Source organism: Rutidosis leptorrhynchoides, unplaced genomic scaffold, assembly GCF_046630445.1.
Source record: "Rutidosis leptorrhynchoides isolate AG116_Rl617_1_P2 unplaced genomic scaffold, CSIRO_AGI_Rlap_v1 contig327, whole genome shotgun sequence".
Lineage (NCBI taxonomy): Eukaryota > Viridiplantae > Streptophyta > Magnoliopsida > Asterales > Asteraceae > Rutidosis > Rutidosis leptorrhynchoides.
In genome coordinates this window covers 2,155-23,741 of record NW_027266568.1, presented here as the reverse complement: position 1 = coordinate 23,741, position 21,587 = coordinate 2,155, and the positions used below count along the sequence as shown (strand labels likewise).

The window sequence follows — 21,587 nt, the reverse complement described above, 5'->3', positions numbered from 1 at the left end:
TATATTTAATTCGCATGCTCCACATATATTTATGTTTATACTCAATTGTTTAGTTGTCATATATGAATAATACAACTTATTATATTACTTGCAATTTGTTGTTTTATTTGCGCGTATATATATATACATGAAATAATCTGACAAATATTTTTGTGGGAGAAGAAAATGTTTTATTTCCTCATGTGAGTCGTTGTTGATTTTAGTGCTTCTTGGTTGATGGTGACACGTTCATCCTATACAGACGGGGTTCGCTGTTTGTCTATTTATTTTGTGGGAAATTCTATTGGTTGTACAGTACTTAGTTAGGGATAGGCACCGGCCAAATTTCTAACCGAACCGAACGTCAATCGGTGTTTAAATTCTGAAACGAACTGAAAACCGATCGACCAAACTGTCAACCGATAGCTGACTGGAAATTTTCGGTCCTCCAGTTTGGTCGGTCGGTTCACATAATTAATTTGGAATTGAGCAATTGCTCGAGCAAGACGACCCGGATTTTCATTCTCCATGGGAAAATGTCTAAATCATGCATGGCGATAATTGCATAATCCAATAGCAAACTCTTAAGCATTTTTAAATACTAGAATTTGTTCGATCCATTGTTCCAAATTTCAGAGATTGCAATGAAATAGCTGATTGAACAAACTCTAAGTTTCATCAGTCCATTTTTCGTATTACAAAGTTTACTTGTTTGGACAGTAGATACATAAAAACAGCAGATTGGATAAACAAAAACCTTAAACATGAGCAGTGCCTTGGGTGAACTTAGGATCCTCACATCTGTAGCGTCCATCAGGTCCAATGCCAAAACCTCTCGGATCCGCAAAAACATTCTCCAGTAGCTGGCTGCGATCTGGGTGTGGGCTCTCGTCGGCGAATTCAACTGCGTCCTCCACAACCTCATCTATCTTTTTCTCTATTGCCTTCAACTCTGCTTCGCTTGCTAGATTGTTTTCAAACATGTACTTCTTCAAGGCCGAGATGGGATCTCTAGCAGCATAGTGAGCCTTCTCAGCTGCCAAACACAAACTACCAATGTTATACTAACAAGGATATCTATCATCTGATGTTAGAATTAGACGACAATATCAACATCCAGCTTTAAGGACACAGGAATGAATTCTGACACTGGCAAAAAGGCTATTACTCTAATCATGGCCATATTATTTTGAACAATGATGAAACCAACACACTTGAACGCAATAATTGTGTTTTAACCACCACACAGGGATAAATAAAATTCTTCATGGAGTTAGGAGCCAACAAATAACAGCAAAATACATGATTAATAGTCTTACGTGAAGAGCACGTAAGATGGAAGTATTCAAGTATTTAGAACTATAGAAGAGTGCATCATAAGTTACTAAGAAACATAAGATGAAAGTCTATGCACATTTAGTCAATTAGCACAGAAGTTGATTATTGCAGTCCTACTCCTATCCAACTGAAGGTGGCCTTTCTAGGCTGTAGCCACTCGATATAAGGCAACGGAAATAGCTTCGAGTAATATAAATGCCACAAACCAAAAGGTACACAGTGAGATTCCATTTTTCGTAACAATAGCTCTGGGGTACTAATGCAACCACTTGGCACAAGGTTCAATCCAACAACTGGTTTAAAGACTCGATCACATAACAAATCTTAAGTACACACAATAACAAAAACAGAGACGCAATGAACCTATAGTTGAACTTAGCAATTAAATCCGCACTCCCCAAAAATTGCGTTTAACCACCACACAGTGATAAATAATCCAACAACAGGTTTAAATACTCAATCACAGAAGAATCTGAAGTAATCATAATAAGAAAAACAGAGACGCAACAACACAAGAGTTGAAATTAGCCACTAAATCTACAGGCAACACAATGGAAATCGCGTAAAAAGCAACTAGCCAAAATGACGCAGAACAACCTACTAACCTGGATCACGAAGCTCATCAGGATCAGCCAAAGAGTGTCCTCTAAACCTATATGTCTCGCACTCCACCAAAGTGGGCCCTTCACCTCTCCTAGCCCTGTCAATTGCTTCCTTGGCAACCTCCCTCACCTTCAAAACATCCATACCGTCAACATGAACACCAGGCATCCCAAATGCCGGACCCTTTTTCCAAATCTCTGGATCAGAGGTTGCCCTCAAATGCGACATCCCAATTGCCCACAAATTATTCTCCACAACAAACACTATAGGGAGTTTCCACAAGGCTGCCATGTTCAAACACTCGAAGAACTGACCATTATTAGCAGTCCCATCACCAAAAAAGGCACACGTCACATGATCACAATCCGCCTTTCCCAAAACCTCCCTCCTATACTTGCTCGAGAAGGCTGCACCCGTGGCAACCGGTATTCCTTCACCAATAAATGCAAATCCACCGAGGACATTGTGCTCTTTCGAGAACATGTGCATCGATCCACCTTGGCCCCGGCAACAACCAGTAGTCTTTCCGAAAAGCTCGCTCATGACAGCACGAGCTGGGACCCCCTTGCTGAGGGAGTGGACGTGATCACGATAAGTGCTAACGACGGAATCTTCCTTCTTCAGAAGCCTAATAAATCCAGTTGAGACAGCCTCTTGTCCATTGTAAAGGTGAACAAAACCAAACATTTTGCCTCTATAGTACATTTGGGCACACATGTCCTCAAAGGCTCTCCCTAAAATCATATCTTCATATAGGTCCAATCCCTCCTCCTTGGTGATTAGCTGCATACATTTAATATATAAACACAAACATTATAATACTGCAATGTTTGAATTATAATCACAAGACTCAACAGAGAGCCTGAGGAAGTCATGAATCCAGATTCCAAACAACCGAAGATGAAAATTTAAATTTTGACTCGAACCCTTTGTTTATAACGTCAAGTTAAGCTAAAGAGCAGATGAGAAGCAATGCACTAAACTAACAAGAAACTTGTACATAGACGAATTCGAGATTCATAATTCACAGAATTAGCTAGAAGGAAACGAAAACGGAATGGAAATTGAATTTGAAACTTACCAGATTGGAGATTGGTTTGGACTTCTTCTCCTTAACTTCAGAGACAGCGACAATAGGAGATCGAGCTACAGAGTTCGCCCGAGTCAGTTTCGTCGTTGTTGTAGAATTGAAGCTAAGCTTAGTAGAAGATCCAAGAAAAGAAGCAGATTTCTTGAGAGGATCAAACATAGGATTCTGGTCATGTGATCTAGCTCTGGTGGTATACAGAGGGAGATGAGGCCCGGCAGTGGTGGCAGAGAAAGTGGCCGAACTCATTGTTCCCCAGTTCTCGTTTCGCTATAGGTAGTTAGTCTTGTTTGGAAGCTGAGAAAATCGAGAGAGAAAAGTGAGGGAAAGGAGTAAATGAAATGGTGATTAATAAAAGAGGAAGAACCGGGCGGAGCTAACGAGGGAAAAGAGTATGGGAATGTCCGCCTCATGTTAGCCACTGGCCCACTGAACAATTGGCTTTGGAAACTCAGACAGTACAATACAACCATGACGTAGTGTTGTAGTCACCAAAACGAAACGTTTCGATATGGACAGTCAAAAGACAGTTGGAGGCTTATTCATTCTTTTGCACTTCATCGCCAAATGGGTAAAAATGACATCAAAGGTCAATTAATGTTTGACATTGCAATTTACGCATAGAAATTCAAAGGCTAATATTGTCATCTTCTTCCTATAATTAAATAAACTCCATTTATTAAAATCCGTCTTCTACGTCGATTCAATTCCGGCAAGAGTCGAACATTCAACCACAAGGTTATTGATTATCGAATGTCACTTGAATTTAATGTACAAAACAAATCACTTCAAAATTGGGCATAAAACTTTAGAATGAATTCCCATTTGACAAAATTTGTGACGAATTCCACAATTACCACTTCAAAATTTTAAGATTGTACTTGACAAGCAGAAAGAAAATACAAAATCTAAAAGAGTGTGCAGGAAGAAAAGAGTAAATCCCTGCTAAAACTTCAAAATTAAACTTTTGAAAATAAGAAATCCTAATCGAACAGGCTGAATCCCATGTCGTCGTCACTCTCTTCCTTTGCTTCCTCCTGTAAAACAACACAATATATAGATGATCACAATTAATTCATAACAAATTTAGACACACAACACTCATCATAAATACTATGTTTTTCAAAAGTACCTTCTTCTCCTCAGCCGGAGCAGAAGCAGCTGGTGCGGCGCCTCCAGCAGGAGCTGCAACGGCAGCGGCAGTAGCACCTCCTCCACCAGTACCAACACTGGTGATGAGATCGCCAATGTCACGGTTTGAAGCTAGCTTGGCAAATAAGCTTGGCCAGTAGGACTCAACTTCAAGGTTGGCAGATTTGACAATGGTTGTGATCTTTTCAGCCTATTATAATATTATTAAGGAGATACCCCGAGGAAGATAACAACATCATGAAAGGAAATTTCAATATATAATCCATTCAACGCTCACATAATAAAGTGAAGATATAATGCAATTGATTCGTGTACAAGCAAAATAGACCAAAGCAAGTACTAATAAGCAAGTACTAAGTCATACGCATGCATAAAACGTATCAATTTCAGAGATACAGAGAATTATAATTGAAAAAAGGATACAGTAACGGGGATATTCTCGTCGTGGAGGATCATGACAGCGTAACTGCAAGCTAGCTCGCTAAGAGACGACATCGTTCCTTAACTATACATCAACCAAAGAACAAACATATAAATACCAAAATTCAGTCGCGCGCAATGATATCATCATATATTGATCAAATCATGATTACATAATGTTAAGAAATAATGAGAAATTAGATGATTACCCGATGATGTGATCTGCAAATTGTGAGTTTCTGGAGAAAACAGAGTACACCGCCGATCTCTCAAGGAGGATGAAGATGGTCGATAGGGTTTGGTGATGGACGACTACGAGGGAGATTTATAAGGGGTCTGAGAATGGGCCCCAATATTTTCGTAATGGGCTATTTGGAGCATCCGATCCGGGGTTGTTCAAAACAACAATTGAATCGAACCGATATTATATGAATCGATTATGAATGACAAATGGTCGGTTCGGCTTTCTAGAAAAGGAATTTTGATTTCGATTAAATTTTTTTGAGATGCCCCGGTAATGATAAAGAAACTCACCTAAAATTGGACTCATCATACAAATCGTTTAAGGTTTTAGAGTGTTTTGCGTTCGATGATTCCGATTTTGAGTGACTTTAAAAATCACCCCTCTGGCCAGCCAAGTCCACAGATGCATATGTATAATGTTGGACAAAGTGTTGTCAACTTTAACTTTACATAATATGCCACAATGTATGTTTTACTGGAAATGAAGGGAACAGATAAAAAGGAATGATTGTGATATGCATATGTGCTATTATGACTTTTTTACAGAAGTTGAATAATTATTCACTTCTCCAGTTCTTCCATTCTATCTTTTTCACTGAAACTTCTCCCACCAACATGTGTGTTCCAGTCCAGACCCGCATGCTTTAACTTTCTTTCAATACAAGTAAAGTTATTACACCAACAACACATTCTGATTTGGATTCTAAATATAACCTCTTCATCGACCCTTGTCGAAGAAGCATCCATTCATTCCAATATGAGGATTAAACACAAAAGAACGATAATCGAAAGTGAAAGATCAATGGACTAAGACAAATGAATTACAATGTTAAAAGAGGCAGAGCCATTCGAGCTCTCCCCCTTTTTTTGATTTTGGTTGGTTCGAAAGATATAAAACAAATCTTTTGAACCAAATAACTTTTCCAGATATGAACAAGGACTGTTTGTATGTCATTGGATGCTCCCTGTATCCATGACATGGCAATTAGTACCTAAACTAAATGGAATCCAAAGCCAATATTTGGATTCCACCTTATACCAATAAATTAAAATTGAATTCATCATCCTAATGCTAAAAGACTACTGCTGCTACTTAAAAAGTTCTAACTTCCTAGCTCAAACATGTATCGATATGAATATGATCGATGACACCAACTGAACAACCAATCAATTGAGATGCTGAATTTTCAGAATTGTTCACCCTTTTTTGTGTTGCGTGTTTGATCACATGTCCTTTGAATAGTAGAACACTCCTTAACTAGGATTGAGAAGTCGATGAAACTTGTTCTGAGGAACTTCCTGCCGCCTGTGAAGTACCTGACCCTGCTTCAGACACGGCTGCCAGTGCTGGTGGCGATGATTGTGTTGACGTTATTGCGCCTGTCGTTGTTATCATCATCGGAGCTGCAATTCACATGTAAATTCACATTTTATCAGATTGAATATCCACAAACATATCAAGATTGAATTAGAGGTTAAGCTTGTAAAGAGTTTACCGGTTGAAGTAGTTGTGATTGGCATTGAGGAAGGGAGTGATAATATTCCGGCTGAGCCAACTTGATGAGGCAAATAGGGGTATTGTACTATTTGGGGATACTGGAATCCAATGTTGTGAGATTGATTATTTTGTGGTGCTGCGTAAAATGGGTAAAAATTATGGAACATTCCTGGCGCTCCAGTTGCATAATAAGGCGAGAATTGTTGTCCTCCATATACGCCGTAGTAGTTCTGAAAATTGTTATCATCATGAAACTAATTAAGATCAGAAAAATAAAAAACAATGCACATAAAGTACTAAACAAATTGTGTGTAAAATACTAACCAAAGGGTACATTGTTTCTTGTGAATATCCAGAGTATCTGCAGAACACGTCCAAAAACAAATGAAACTCATTAAAGGATAGAGACGTGTCGATTAAAAGTTGAAACTGAAGGGTGGGGATAACTGGATTCTTTCATACCCATAAGCTGAGTAAGGAAATGTATATTGACCGGTAGGCTGCTGAATATGCGACGAAGACGAGCTGTGGTAAGCTGGCGGCACCACCATTGCTGACTGAGGTCTTATCCTTCCTGGACCTGGAATTTCAGTTGGATTAGATCATGCTACAGTCAAGGAAAGTCAAGGAACATTTTTTTTTTTTTAAATAATAAAAATGCCAGCTCTCTATGCATTTACTACTTTAAAGATGAAAAGGGATTCATTGCACATGAGCTTTTAGTCTCTAAAACAAAAACCCCTTTAACAAGCATTATCCATTTCAACTTCGCTTGTATAATTCAAATATGCTAGGAGAATATTTTGATGATCACTACTTTTGCAAAAAAAGTGAACTTGAGATGAAGTGAACAATACCTTGTTGAGGAGGCGGCTGAGGGCGAGTCTTCTGTGCACCAAGAGATGCAAGATTGCAGTTTGCCCTTCTTCCATCAATTACTGGAGATGGATTTTGACAAGCTCTAATGGCTGCCTCTGGATCCTTAAATGTAACCTAAATAAATAAATTCATTCATATATCTAATTTCATTAAAACAAACAAACAAACAAATTAAAGGAGCCACTTTTGGTATTAATGAGAGAATGAGTGGGAATTACTTACAAAGCCATAACCTTTGGATCTCCCAGTATTCTTATCAGTAATAACAACAGCCTCTAAGATCTCTCCGAACTGCTCGAAATAAAGTCTCATAGTATCCCTTTGAGTCTCCCAAGCCAAACCACCAACAAAGATTTTTGTAAATGTCGTGTCATTGTATTGATGCCCTCCTCCTCCTCCTAGTTGATTATTGTTATTATTATTGTTTCCTCCTCTCACCATCTGAAATTGCCTTTGTTGAGACATGAATGACCACCAATAAAAAATATGGAAGAATACAAAACCAAGATTTCAACTCCCCAATAAGCCAAATATAGAAAAAAAGGAAAGATTTTTATGAGAAAGATATTGATTGATTGAGAGAGAGCCGTTTGTTCTTTGATGATGGTATATTGATCAAAAGAAACTACTTAATTTTGGGGGGTGTTCATGTAACAAGAAAAAAAATAAAAGAAAACTGCCACTTTTTGACACCTAAGATTCCTCAACAAGGAAGGATATATACCCTCGACGAGAAAATCATTAGTGATGTTTACAGAAGAAGTGAAAAGAAAAAGGAAAAAAGTAGGACTAGTAGTAAAAAACTAACTCTGCATTTTCAATTTGAATGAATATATAAAAAATGAAATTGTTACTAGTTGTAATAGAACTAGTATATGCATATAAATAAATTATTTAACAGAGATGAGATGGAATGGAGAGAGGGGGGCAAAATAAAGCTGGTAAGTGGACAAAGTTTCTGGTAGACAACAGTAGGCAAGGTTATCCAATGAAATGCAATCAAAGACCAAAGACATACCTTTATTTGCTGTATATATCATCAATCAACACTTTCTCTCTCCATGCAACAAAAACTAATTAATTAATTAGCATTTTGTGGGCCCTGAATTGCATAATCATGTCACCTTCTTCTAATTCGCTTCGCTGTATTCAACCTGCTTCCAATATTTCTCACTTCTTCTTTCTTTGTTTATATGGATCTTCTTCTTCCTATGCAATCTCTCTCTCTCAAGTTTTTCTCTCTGGCTGTGATTGTGAAGTTGCAGCGATTTCCCTTAACGGAAAAAAGTACAGGTAATGGGGTTGTGTTTTTGTGGGCCAAAACTTTTCTGGCGCAACCTCCTAAATTCACTTTAAACTACTCCCCTCCGTATACGTTTTTTGAAAATTTTTTTTCTTCAAACAAATGATATTTTTAAAATATTAATGTATTTTTTATATTTTAATCTCTTCTTTTAATATTTTTCTACAAACAATTAATATTTTAATAAAAATATAAAAAATAAATTTTTAAAAATTTATGTATTAAAATTAATAATATTAATATGCGTAAAATTTCTTAAATTATATTTATTCTCTATTTACTTATTTGGATTATCAAATTAATTAACCCAAAAATCAACAAAAATCATTTTGCTTGGTACCCCTGTTTTTATTCTCAGCCAGCTATTCCTTCCTTTCCTCATAATGACCAAATTGCCCGCTCTTTACTTTCAATATTTAATGCGTGACAAAGAATCTCTCTCTATTTTATTTTTATTTTATAGAGACGAATAATATCCTTCACTGTCAGTTGACTTATTTTATTTTCAAAGGATTATGTTTTTTTAATAAACTATAATATGAAAATAAAAACCTACTGAAAGTAAAAAATAAAATGAAAAATTGGTGTCAAATCTTTTCAGTTAGCTATGAAATACTTAGCTATATATGATACTTATTTGAAAATTGTAAGATATGTAATTATTTATAGTCATAGGCTCATCTCACCATAAATGCATCATAGAATATGAAAGCAATAGATTCTCATAAGAAAAAAAAAAGAGGAAGAAGAAGAAAACAAGAAGATGAAAGCAATGTATTAATGTCCACCTCCAAATTAATTGACAGACTATGTTTATCTAAACATCATATCCACTCACTTCATTAACCACCTAGCTAAAAGTGACACTAAATTCATATTAAAATAACTTCAAAAACAATAAAAAAAATCAGCATGTGGTACTCTAGCAAATTAATAATAGTATTCAAAGAGATTCAAAAATAATTATTATTAAAAAGAACTTGAATATAATAATAATAAAAATTGTACGAAAGAAAGATTGGCATTAAAATATTTAAGAATTATAATCTAGTTGGATTAATTTGAGCCAGATTCACTGAGACAATCAGACGAACGAACCTAGGATTATTAGATAGAGAAATCATTAACCTAAACCTGGTAAGGAAAGTAGGAAACTATGAGCTGTTATGACAGTTGGACAGAAATGGTAAAAGTTAAAACATAAAAGAAATATACTAATTTTTTTTTAAAAAAAAAAATTGTGTTGATATAAAAGAAAAAAATAGTGTTGTAAACGTAGTAAAAAAAATATAATAATTTAATTAAGAGAACCCGCTTATTTAGCGTAGTAACCGGCGTTTTTATGGTCAAATAAGATAACTACAGTAGTAAGTATTCAAATTTGAATCATTTTAGATTTCAGGCATAGAATAATTCGAAAAAAGAAAATCGAATCATGACAGTCGCTAACACACACAACGACAGTTGGACTTAGATTCGACTTTGGTCAAAGTCAAACTTTCTTTTTAAATATATATAAACTTCGTTTTAAATTTTTTAATATAAATTTGTATTTATTTTTGAGTATATAAATTTTTAATATAGAAATAATTAAGCTCTCTGTTTGTCGGCTCTATTGGCGGCTAGTAGGTCAGAATGCTGCTGCCGAGTGATCGCCATTTTTGTTGCATCGTACGATTGAGTAAAATTCTGGGATGTTAAAACAACCGTTGACATCGACAGCTGATACGAATCTCGAAGTAGGAAAGTTTTTTTTTTTTTTTTTAATTTTTTTTCATAAAGACTACTCCGATTTAATTATTACTTGATTTAATACTGCCCATTATCTTAATATTTTCTTTTCAATATGATCGTATAGAATCTTTACTAAGACCTATGATTATGAAGACCATTTAACCATCTATACATATTATTGTCTTGTTTTTTTTTTCTTTCAACAATATATATATGAATAACAGGGCTCTATGATCTATGACGTACGGATACTTTTTTAATATGGCGAACTCGTACCGAAAATATTTTCGGTATCAATACCAGTATCGATACGCATTGAAAATGTTTCGAAATAAAATTGGGAGTACTAAAAATGGTCAAACAAATAGAAAATGTTGTTGATTTATAGGAAACGTCGGCAGAAACATTTCTATCAAGAAGAAACGAAATTGAACACCCGATTCGGTTCAATTGCAATCTAATCTTAGAAATTTGATTCAATTGACATATTATTTGGGTTGAACCTAAAATTTTTCTTCAGACCCAATGAAGCATTTAGAAAATAAAACAACAAAAATAAAAAAAAATAAAGTGATCGGTTTTGCTTCTTCTCCTCCTCGCCAGTCGCCATTGCACTTCAACACATTCCATCTCCACCACCATGATCATCGGCGTCCTCTCTTCTCCAGCTCGCCACGACCACCGGCCACCGAACCACGATTCCTCTCCTTTGCCTTGACAGTCCGCCACTCCTCCTCACTTTGTCGTCAACGGCCCTCCTCTCTTCTCCGGCTCGCCACAACCACCAGCCACCTACGACAACCTCCTCATCTCTCTCCTCTGCCACGAGTCTACCTCCTTTCCTCGGCCACCACACCAGCGAGCGACCTCTTCTCTTCTCCAATTTTAAGGTTTTGTTATTATTCCTATTGTTTGCTGCAATTGATAGTTTGGGTTCAAAAATTTCGAGTTGATGGATTCTTCAGGTCATGTTAGTAGTGCTAGTACTAGTGCTTCATCTTCTCTTGATGTTTTGTTTTTATGAATTATGGGATTGTAATAACTAATAATTTTGAATTTCTTTTTATTTTGTTTTGAAGTAATATGACATTATTTTGTTTTTAAAATTTATTTTTTATATTATTAAAAAAACATATCCCTACTAAATAAATTTTAGATTTGTCGTATCCCGTACCCGTACCGGTACGAAAACTCGTACCCGTACCCGTGCAACATTGACACGGGTTTCATGGTACGTAGTTCTATCATTAATGTTTGGAATGCAAATTTTATGGTACTTTTAAAAACCACTTTTTTTTTTAACTACAACTTTAGTCGAGGTATATAGATATATATTGACACCAAGTGTAAGTCTTTTAAACTTACACCAAATCTCAACTATCCATTTTTTTCTCAATTAATGGTCAAGATTAAATCATTACAACTAATTAAAACTACTAACTTCTGTTATCTATTGTTTTTTTTTATGCCGTTCTTCTTCTAACTAATTATTCTCAAACTAACCTATTTTTTGTTTTTTTTTTTGCCGTTCTTCTAGCTTTCATATAGGTTCATCGGAATTTTTATTCGTAAAAAAAAAAAATCAAAATCTCCTCGCTTCTCAACAAGGTACTTATCTATTCGTTTAATTTATTGTTACTGATTTTTTTTATTGCCTATCACACGAACCTTCTCGTTATTGATTTTATCTACTATAGCTATCTTGGTAATACTGAAAAAGTAGTTATGGTTCTTCAATTACAGAAACTATACTAGTTGTCTTATATTGAATCTGTTGTTTTTATTTAAGTTAATTCATAGATTAGTCCTCTTTTAATGTAAATTTTTTAAATCATTGTTTGTTTCTAAAAAGAAACGTATTTAAATCAAAGTGTCAGGCCATCAAGTCAAGAACTCCGCAAACAGAGATTGTTTTTAAGATAAATTATTTGATACTCGTCGATAATTATTTCTATTGCTTCTAATTATTGACATATCAGTATTTTAAAATTGGCAGTATGTCTCTTTCTACGGACGACTCTCTTATTGAAGAACCAATAATCGAGCCTCACATTGGTATGCAATTTGATTCTATTGATGAAGTTAGAAAATTCTACGAGGTATTTTCTTTTAAAAAAGGGTTCGGCTTGCGCACTCGGTCAAGTAAAGACAAATATAAATATTTTGTTTGTTCATGTAAGGGCCATCACGAAAAGAACGTTGACAAAACTACAAAAGATGAACATGAGATAAAAAGAAAGAAGAGAAAGTGTTCTACTGCACGAACAGGTTGTAAGGCACTACTTATAGTGTCAAAGAAAAAAAATGACAAATGGGTTGTGAAAAAATACAATAACAATCATAATCATCTCATGGTTAGTCCCAAAAGTGTTTCGCATCTTAGGTGTCATAAGAAGATGTCTGTTGCAGCGAAGAATCTGATTGAGGTGTTTAATGAGGAGGGAAAGTTGCTACTTTGTTCAATACGGGTGATCATTCATTCTCTAACAAAGATTGTTGGAATCATCTTAAAACCTTGCGTAGACGTAATTTAGATGTTGGAGATGCCCAAGCTATTTTTGAGTTTTGTAGGAAGAAGCAAGCTGAAAATCCTGAATTTTACTACGCAATTCAGATGGATGATTATGATGATCGTATGATAAATTTTTTCTGGGTTGATGCAAAGGCTCGTATGGCATATCAGATATTTGGTGATGTTGTTACATTTGACACAACTTACAAAAAAATAAGTACACGATGCCATTTGCACCATTTACCGGACTCAACAATCATCGTAAGTCAATATTATTTGGTTGTGCTTTATTACAAGATGAAACTGAAAAAATCTTTGAATGGCTTTTTAAGGAATGGTTGGAGGCTATGAAGGGCATACCACCCGTTTCAATTATCAATGATCAAGATTTAGCAATGAAAAATGTTGTAGCTACAGTGTTTCCTGAAACTAGACATCGTCTATGCTTGTGGCATATTAAGAAAAAGTTTCCAGAGAAACTTTCACATGTTTATCACAAAAATTCGACCTTTAAGTCTGACTTGAAGAGATGCATTTGAGAGTCACCTAGTATTGAAGATTTTGAGAAGGAATGGCATGAAATAATGGTTACCTATAATTTAGAAGGGAATGATTGGCTTCGTGATTTATATGACATAAGGGAGTCATGGATACTTGTCTACAATAGAAGTACATTCTTTGCAGGAATGCATACAACTCAGAGAAGTGAGAGCATGAATTATTTCTTTGGTTCTTTTGTTAATAAGTCAACTACGCTACGTGAATTTATGGACAAGTATGACAAGGCGATTGATCATATTTACGAAAGAGAAAGAGATGAAGACTATGAATCTATACATAAGTCACGAATATTGAGTCTTAGATCAAGAATTGAGGAGCATGCTGCATCTGTTTATACCAGAAAAATCTTTGAGAAGTACTTTTATGAGGAGCTTAAGAAGATTAATCAACTTACAAAAGAAAAGGTTGAGAAGACGGACTTGGAAGCCAGATATAAAGTGACCAACAATTTCTATCCTCGAGATTCGTATATTGTGACAATGGCATACAACTCAAAGATGTGCAAATATGAATGTAAGTTATATGAATTTATGGGGATCTTATGTAGACATATTTTGGTAATATTTCAAGCTAAGAATTTTGTTGAAATTCCAAGTGAATATATATTGTATCGTTGGACTAAAGAAGCTGCTAAGGGCTTAAGGAACAGCCAAAACGATACAACTAGTTCTAGTGATCCGCTATTGTCAGGAGCATTAAGAGGTACGCATGTGAGTCATGAAGCTAATAAGTTAGCCGCTCTTGCTGAAAAGTCGGAGACCATCTATAGTTTCATCATGAATAACCTAGCTAAGACTTTTAAAGATGCTTCTTCCATGGAAATAGAATTGATTGCGAGTAAAGAAGTGCCTCTTTCAGAATCAAATATCCAAACATCAATGGGTAGCCATGTACAAGTGGATGAACTTCCAGATTTTCATATTGCAGACCCCCTAGTGGCAAATACCAAAGGACGAAAGAAAGAAGCCGACAAAGAGAAGGAAAAAATCAACGCAAGAATGATGAAAAACAGACGCAAAATAAGTGATTCAAGAGCGGTATTGAATTATCTCAATTAGAAAAGAAAAGGCGCAAGTGTAAAAACTGTGGAGAATTTGGTCGCTATCGAATTAGTTGCAAGAAATAAGGTGAAAACTACTAGACTTGTATTTTAATTATTATGATTGATTAATTACACAAATTTTCGTATTGTTTTATAGTATCACTTTGTTCTGCAGGTTATGTAAGAAAGTTAGCTGTGGTGATACAATATGAGTTTTGATACATCACGGAAAGGTCTGCAACAGAGAACACAAATTACTCGATCATAGAAGAAATGATGCACTTTGTTCTTATTATCTAGAGTTAACATAATTTTTCATATTATTTTATGGTATTACTTTGTTTTTATTATCTAGTTTCCATTGGTGCGGGATTTAAGACGCATAATAATTACTTTAGTTATATTTTTTTCCCTATTGATTAAGAATTGTGAAAATGCCATTTTATTGCAAGAGCTACAATACATGATTCGAAAAAGGGGTCCTATCGGACAAGTTATCGGTCCTGGTATAGATATACATCTTCATTCACTGTATTAATCTAGATAAACATTCTGCATATAATATAATACATTTGCTATGATACATGTAATGGCTTAAACAGTGTATCAACGGTCCTGCATCTACTTGTTCCAACACATACTACATACTCATCGACATCCCCAACTATATGGCTTAAATAGTGTTTAATCCTGTCATTCACAATAGGGGGATATTCCTTCTCATTGGCACTGTAACAAAAATTACAATATAATTACATGGGCATCAAAATGAAAGTAAAAGAAAATAGTCTTTCAAGTTCATCATTGAGAAATAAAAGTATATAATGCAAGTCAGATTGAAAATATAGCGCCATGATAGTTCACGTTTAACCAGCTACAGGTTTCATGCTAAAATCTAAAAATGTGCATTCGGCAAGGGAAGAAATCGAAATAGAATACTGGGAAGCTACAAGAGAATACATTCTAGCTGAGTAATCGATACAGAATAAATTACATACCACAAGTTTCTCATGCAATTCAAGAGGCGCTATTATAATGTATGACACGTCTGGGTGATCCTTTATGGTTTCAGAGGTCAAGGAGGGTATATCCTACAGAAAAGAGAAATTTGAAGCATTTTAACAATCAACTTTCACATAAATTAAAAAAGTGTTGTAACTGATATACATACAACATTATTTTTGTGATAAGAGATTAATAATCATAGATTACTGTAAAGGTACAACCAACAAGACTATGAAAATTCAAGTGTTTTTGCATCTTCCTTTAAGCACCCGATATAGAGAACACTAATAGAAGGAAAAAAACAAACATGAACAATTCATTGCCAAAATCAATAATAGCAAGCCTCCACGAACAGATTATTTACTTGATATTACAATCACTGATTTAAGGAGTTCATCAAATGAATTGTAAATTAAGAAAAAGATTATTTACTTGATATAAAAAAATGAGAGATTGAACATACATTAGTGAAGGCCGAAGAGTCATAAATAGTATGTGAAATTGAATCAACAAGCAGTTCAAACTTCAAATCATCTCCAACAATCGAACTGATATTTGAAACGACTTACCCAGACAAAATGACGAACGATATTTGAGCTCGCTCTATTTCCGGCGGATGGGACGGAAAACGAGTCGGCGGACAGTAAGGCGAAGTGATCGATTGGGCGGGGAGAGAGAGAGAGGGAGGACGACGCAGCGGAGAGACACTGTGTCGGAGCGAGACGGTGCCGGAGAGAAGAGAATGAACGGGATAACTGGAAAACAAAAAATTGATTTAACGTGAGTTTGACTTTGTTTTAATAGGGGTTAACAGAAGTTTAGTAGTTTTAATGATTTAATCTTGACCATTAAAGAGAAAAAAATGGATGGCTGAGATTTGATGTAAGTCTAAAAGACTTAAACCTGGTGTCAATATATCCTCCCTCTAGATATATATAATGTAATCAGAGTAATAATATAAACATTGGGAAATTAGATCGCCCGAAATTTGGGGAGGGGTGGAATATCCTATAAAATGGGGAATTGCAACCTTTTGGATGTTATATGTGAACCCTTCTAAACTCCCTAGTTCCATCCCAAATTTCATTTTCCTATGAAATTTTACCTATGTGAACCGTTCCTTTAAAAATACTCTTTAGATGGGTTAATGGTCCTTTATTTCAATCAGTTAATTGCATTAGATGCAAGGTTATATTTACTAAGGTTATGTTTCAAGTAAAAAACCAGAGGTTTGAGTAGAGAATATGTATGTGTATATATAATATATATATATATATATATATATATATGGATTAGTGGAAAAGGTGGATTTGGGAATTTGCAAACGTAGTAGCATATATTTTCTTGTTCGAGCCAGAATCTTGTTCGTGTCGTGGGGAATGGTTGCAAGAAATCCAAAATGGATGAAATATTAATTAGGTTTAATTTAAATAAATATAGACACCCAATTACTATCTAGCCACTGATTGGAGAAATTAAAAAGAGGGATAATAAAGCCGAGCCGAGCCGATTATGAAATCAAGCCAATTAAGCTACATCCTCAGAAAAGGAAAACATGAGATGAGATGAGATGAGAGAGCGTTGTTTGCTGTGTTGACTGATCCACATGACATGAGAGGGCTGAAATTCCAGCGAGGCTATTGCAGGAACTTCGTCAGAACTTGCACATGTCCGTCCACAATTCCAATTCCAAGTGGAGTGGAGTAGAGTGCGTTAAGCTTTTTTCTTACATTTTTTTTTCTTTTCTTTATTACTACTAGTAATAATAATTTAATTTCCAGCTTTTTATTCTTTAGTGGGCCTTTATTAATTTCTTCCAGGCCTAGACTATGCGATGCATGGGCCGTCAAGTTATTATTATACGATGAATTTCTGACTCAGATTGACCAGTTAATGTGTTTTTTATTAAAAAAAAAAAAGGTGTGTATGTTCAATCATTCGTTATTTGATTAATTGTTTAATTTGATTCGATCTTATATACAATAGAGAACTTTTTCAATTTGTTCAATTTATTTCAATTGTAATTCAATTGAAAATTTTATTGTCAAATCAATATCCGACACATGACGTTTCAATTAGGAATCAAATTTTTGAGTTAATTAGAAATCAAGTTATAATTTGAAGTCAATATTTTTTTCCTATTCTAATTAAAAAATCAAAAAATAATAAAATAATGATTTCTAATAAAATTCTACCAATTACTTATTCCTAATCAAATACCAATTATTTATTCCTAATCAGATACCAATTACTTATTCCTAATCATATGAGATTCTTATTCTCTTTTCTCTTTGCTTTACGAGTATATATATATACCTATATGCACCATACTAAATTCACACCCGTAAAACAAAAGTTTCCCGTACGATTTTTTTTTGCTAAGATAGTTTTGTTTTTTTTAAAAAAAACCTTAGTAGGGATTTTTTTTTCTCTCTCATCAATACAACTACTAATTGTTTAATTAATTAATAGAAGATTCTTTTTATTTTTATTGTGATTGATGGTTTTTTTTTTAATTAGGAGAAGCTTTGTTTTGTTTTTATTGTGATCGGTTTTTTTCCCACCATAATAACATTCTATTGTTTTGTAATCAACAAAATTATATTGAAATAATTATCTTTTTCGATCTTTTGATTATTGATCGTTTTATTATAGGATGACATCAAAATCTTATAGACAATAACGAGACTTTTTCAATCTTAAATTTGTTTCAATTGTAAATTCAATTGCAAATTTTACTGCCAAATCAAAATTCGACACATGGCGATTTATTGATGAATAGTAATTTGACACATATAATTTAGAATTTGAGTTTAATTAGGTTTTAAGTTACAATTTTAAGTCAATGATTTATTTTTTTTCTATTTTAATTAGGAAATCAAAACACAATAAAAATATAATGATTCCTAATAAAATTTCTATCAATTATTTCTTTTAATATAATAATTTTATTCCTAATCAATTTCCTATCTATTATTTAAAAAATTATTTCTAATAAAATTATAATACACTATATATATTTTAATTTTTTTATTAAATAAATTTTTGCTAAGTAAAATTCATTATATTCTTTTTTCTTATTCCTAATTAAAACGGACATGTATTCTTTTTTCTATTCAAATGGACATATTATTAAAAAATTTATTCCTAACAAATTATAATATATATTATTTTTCTAATTTTTTTATTAAGCTATTATAAATGGACTATATATTTTTTTTATTCTTAATTAAAACGGACATATCTTATTTTCAAACAATTAATAATTTTTCTAATTAAAATTCATTATATTCTTTTTCCTATTTATAATTAAAACGGACATATCTTCTTTTTTCCTAATCAAACGGACATATTATTAAAAAAAAAATTCTAATCATAGTATAATATATATTATTTTATTTCTAATTTTTATTAAACTATTATTCCTAATAAAATTCACTATATTTTTTTTCTATTCTTAACTAAAATGAACATATCTTATATTTTAAATAATAGAAAAAACCGAATTGATTAGATGCAATTATAAATTTTATTATCAAATCAAATTTTGATATGTAATTTTTACTTTTTGCTACGGTTATTATTTTGAAAATAAAATTAAATTTTGATTCTAATAGGATTATAGATTTTGAAATAAAATTAAAATAATTATAATTGATATAAAATTAAATAATTCTTTTTTGATATAATATTTGACATATATTTAATAATATTTAATACAAATAATTATTATATGATATATTTAAATTATTAATTTTTATAAAGTACGGAATTTCAGTCCAACGGACGGGATTCACTGACTAGTTTAATCAACAAATAAAAAAGAAATTCAAATAATAACAAATGAAAATCACTCCTAAAAAAATGTTTGGACCACAAATAAATTTCAATACTTGCTATTAATAATAAAGAATCGAAATCAAATTATTTGTTTGTCATGCAACTCCTAATGTAATTTTGCAGTAAATATCACTTGGCAGAAAAAAGTTGGACGACTCTTATTATTATTATTTTATTATTATTTTATTATTAACGATAATTATATGAAGTTAGTGGGCAACCGAGATACTATTTGGACACCCACTTTTTTAGCAATAGCAAAATCTATCCTAGGGAAAATGTGAAAAGAGGCTCGCGCTCCAACATCCTGAATCAAGGAGAATTCCCGAAACCGCTTGAGCAATGTGACAGCACCCGCCTCCAATTCACTTAAAGATGAGAAAGAGAAGGGTAAAAAACCATAACCCTTCGTTGTACACAAATTCTTTTACTTGACACACTTGCGCCGAGCAGCTTCCTCCACCACACGTCTAGGGACAAAGTCAGCAATTTCGGACTAGGTCAAGGGAGAAGACCCAGTCAAATCAACACACACGTCGAGCCCCATATCCCAAGAATAGAGCAGGATGTCCCCAGGATGTAGGGGTCTGTCATGACCATCAACCAAACCGATATCCACCTCCTTTCCTGTAGAAATACCCGTGCGAAAGCAAATGTCCAAAAGAGTGTCACGAACAAGGTTATGTCGATGTTAGATGCCAACAGAACCAGCGCATGACACTGCATGATCGCCACAGCGTCTCCTTCAAAAACCCTAGAACAGGCAGGGCAAGGTAAGGACACCCGGAACAATGGCACACCTAATCGGTAACTCAATGCACACCTGTAGGTACGACCATTCACAAAGCTAACTGACGAGGAGTCAATGAGAAAACTGATTCTGAAGAAGCAATAACCTTTGTGAAATATATATCTGCCAATTTCTTCATAAGTTTCGGGGCAGCGATCTCACTAGGGTCACATGGCATAGCAGAACCGGTAACCTCATTGAACACATCCAAACCAGCAACGAAGGTAGAACCAGGTGACGTGATCCCAGCCGGACGGAGGAGCTGCATCTGTAGATCACAGGTCTGTACACGGGAGGCTATAAAGGCATAATACAGTACATCCGCAACGGCATACACACCCAGTCATCCGAAATGGAAAGGAAATGTAGCAAGTCACCATTGCCAGTCACCAAACCCAGGCCCAGACGCTGTAACAATACGCTCCAAACTAAAGCGAAGTGCAGAATCAAAGGAAGTCTGTGCCGAGACAAAGGCGCTAGGAGGGGAAGTACGTAAGACAAAGTAAAGCTTAGAGATGCTAGAACAAGCCCATAGAAACAACAATTCAGACTGGGGATCTCCAATCGTAGCGACAGAGTCCATAAGCTCGATGGTCTGATTGACTCTTCTCAACACAAGCTCACTACAAAAACTCTAAGACGTACTGACAGACCCCCCAAAGACTTTAACACTCCAACCAGCAATTATGATTCTGATGGTTTAACCATCTCATCTCACAGTGGAATAATTTTTTTATTCTACTAAGTTGTAACGCATCATTTGTTCTTCAAAATTGAATCCATTCTTTCTCTGTAGAAAAACAAAGCATGCGCATGGGAGGGAAACTCTTTGCAAAAAACCGGAGATATTACACTTGCTACTCCCCCTCACACACAGTACACATTCACCATGATTGAATCGGGCTTCCCGAAGGCAAGCATTTTGCCTGCCATTATTTTAGACGTAGTCTGGGTTTAGTCTCCTCGTTATTAAAAAGAAAAGGGCCAAGATCCTTCAAGAAGCTGCGGGGAGACCAGAAGAAGCTGTTGTCGGATAGTTGTTCTAACTTGTAACGATCACATTGAAGATTTTATAAGATCGAGTTAGTTTCGGTTCAATAGTTGAGTCGAGTCAATTTGATATTACTGGTTTAATTGAAGAGTCTATAAATTGGTTTTGGGCTATATATTGAGTATCTAAAGCCTAAAACCCAGCCCTTATCTAGTTGGACTGGCCTATAGTGTCAATAAAGTCCAAGTTCGCTTGTAATTGCTCCAACTCTTTCTAGGTTTTCTATCGAATCGAATGTGGATACTAGAAGCTCGGCACTTACAATTTCTGGGCTTAGCAGCCAAAATCGTGGGGCCCAAGTTGGATCCACTGCTAGTTTCACATCAAGGCCACCTTTTATTTATTATTATAATCAACTTGGAAAAGGCATATCAATTTAATGGACAAGATGTCAATAGAATGAGAAGAAACCTCGGCGGATGAATGATCAAAGCAAAATTAATTGATTTGAAGTATTAAAAAAATGTTGAATGAATCTGTGGATTTTTCTTCATTTTTGATTTTAATTTTTTGGGTACGTTGTAATTATTTATTTCTTGGGATGCAATGC

At 34.4% G+C, this 21,587-nt stretch overlaps 3 protein-coding genes and 1 pseudogene across 4 annotated transcripts; 1 reads left to right on the top strand and 3 right to left on the bottom strand.

The window, feature by feature from the left end:
* Nucleotides 1–737: 737 nt before the first annotated feature.
* On the bottom strand, nt 738–3,256 carry LOC139882933 (pyruvate dehydrogenase E1 component subunit alpha-3, chloroplastic-like). Its single transcript, XM_071867179.1, has 3 exons — nt 3,002–3,256; nt 1,923–2,703; nt 738–1,015 (listed from the first exon to the last, which is right to left on the bottom strand). The coding sequence occupies exons 1-3, from the start codon at nt 3,254–3,256 to the stop codon at nt 738–740; spliced, it is 1,314 nt and encodes a 437-aa protein (XP_071723280.1).
* Nucleotides 3,257–3,990: 734 nt separating this feature from the next.
* Nucleotides 3,991–4,654, bottom strand: LOC139882936 (large ribosomal subunit protein P1-like). 2 transcript variants are annotated; one of them, XM_071867183.1, is made up of 4 exons: nt 4,583–4,654; nt 4,217–4,349; nt 4,140–4,180; nt 3,991–4,044 (listed from the first exon to the last, which is right to left on the bottom strand). In XM_071867183.1, exons 1-4 carry the CDS (start codon nt 4,652–4,654, stop codon nt 3,991–3,993), a joined length of 300 nt encoding a protein of 99 aa, XP_071723284.1. The 2 variants fall into 2 exon arrangements, with proteins under 2 accessions (XP_071723284.1, XP_071723283.1); XM_071867182.1 differs by having other exon boundaries at nt 4,140–4,349.
* A 1,426-nt stretch (nt 4,655–6,080) lies between these two features.
* On the bottom strand, nt 6,081–7,664 carry LOC139882932 (probable RNA-binding protein ARP1). Its single transcript, XM_071867178.1, has 6 exons — nt 7,422–7,664; nt 7,178–7,313; nt 6,783–6,900; nt 6,645–6,681; nt 6,319–6,550; nt 6,081–6,226 (listed from the first exon to the last, which is right to left on the bottom strand). Exons 1-6 carry the CDS (start codon nt 7,662–7,664, stop codon nt 6,081–6,083), a joined length of 912 nt encoding a protein of 303 aa, XP_071723279.1.
* A 4,569-nt stretch (nt 7,665–12,233) lies between these two features.
* Nucleotides 12,234–14,535, top strand: LOC139882931 (protein FAR1-RELATED SEQUENCE 5-like; annotated as a pseudogene).
* The last annotated feature ends 7,052 nt before the right edge of the window (nt 14,536–21,587 follow it).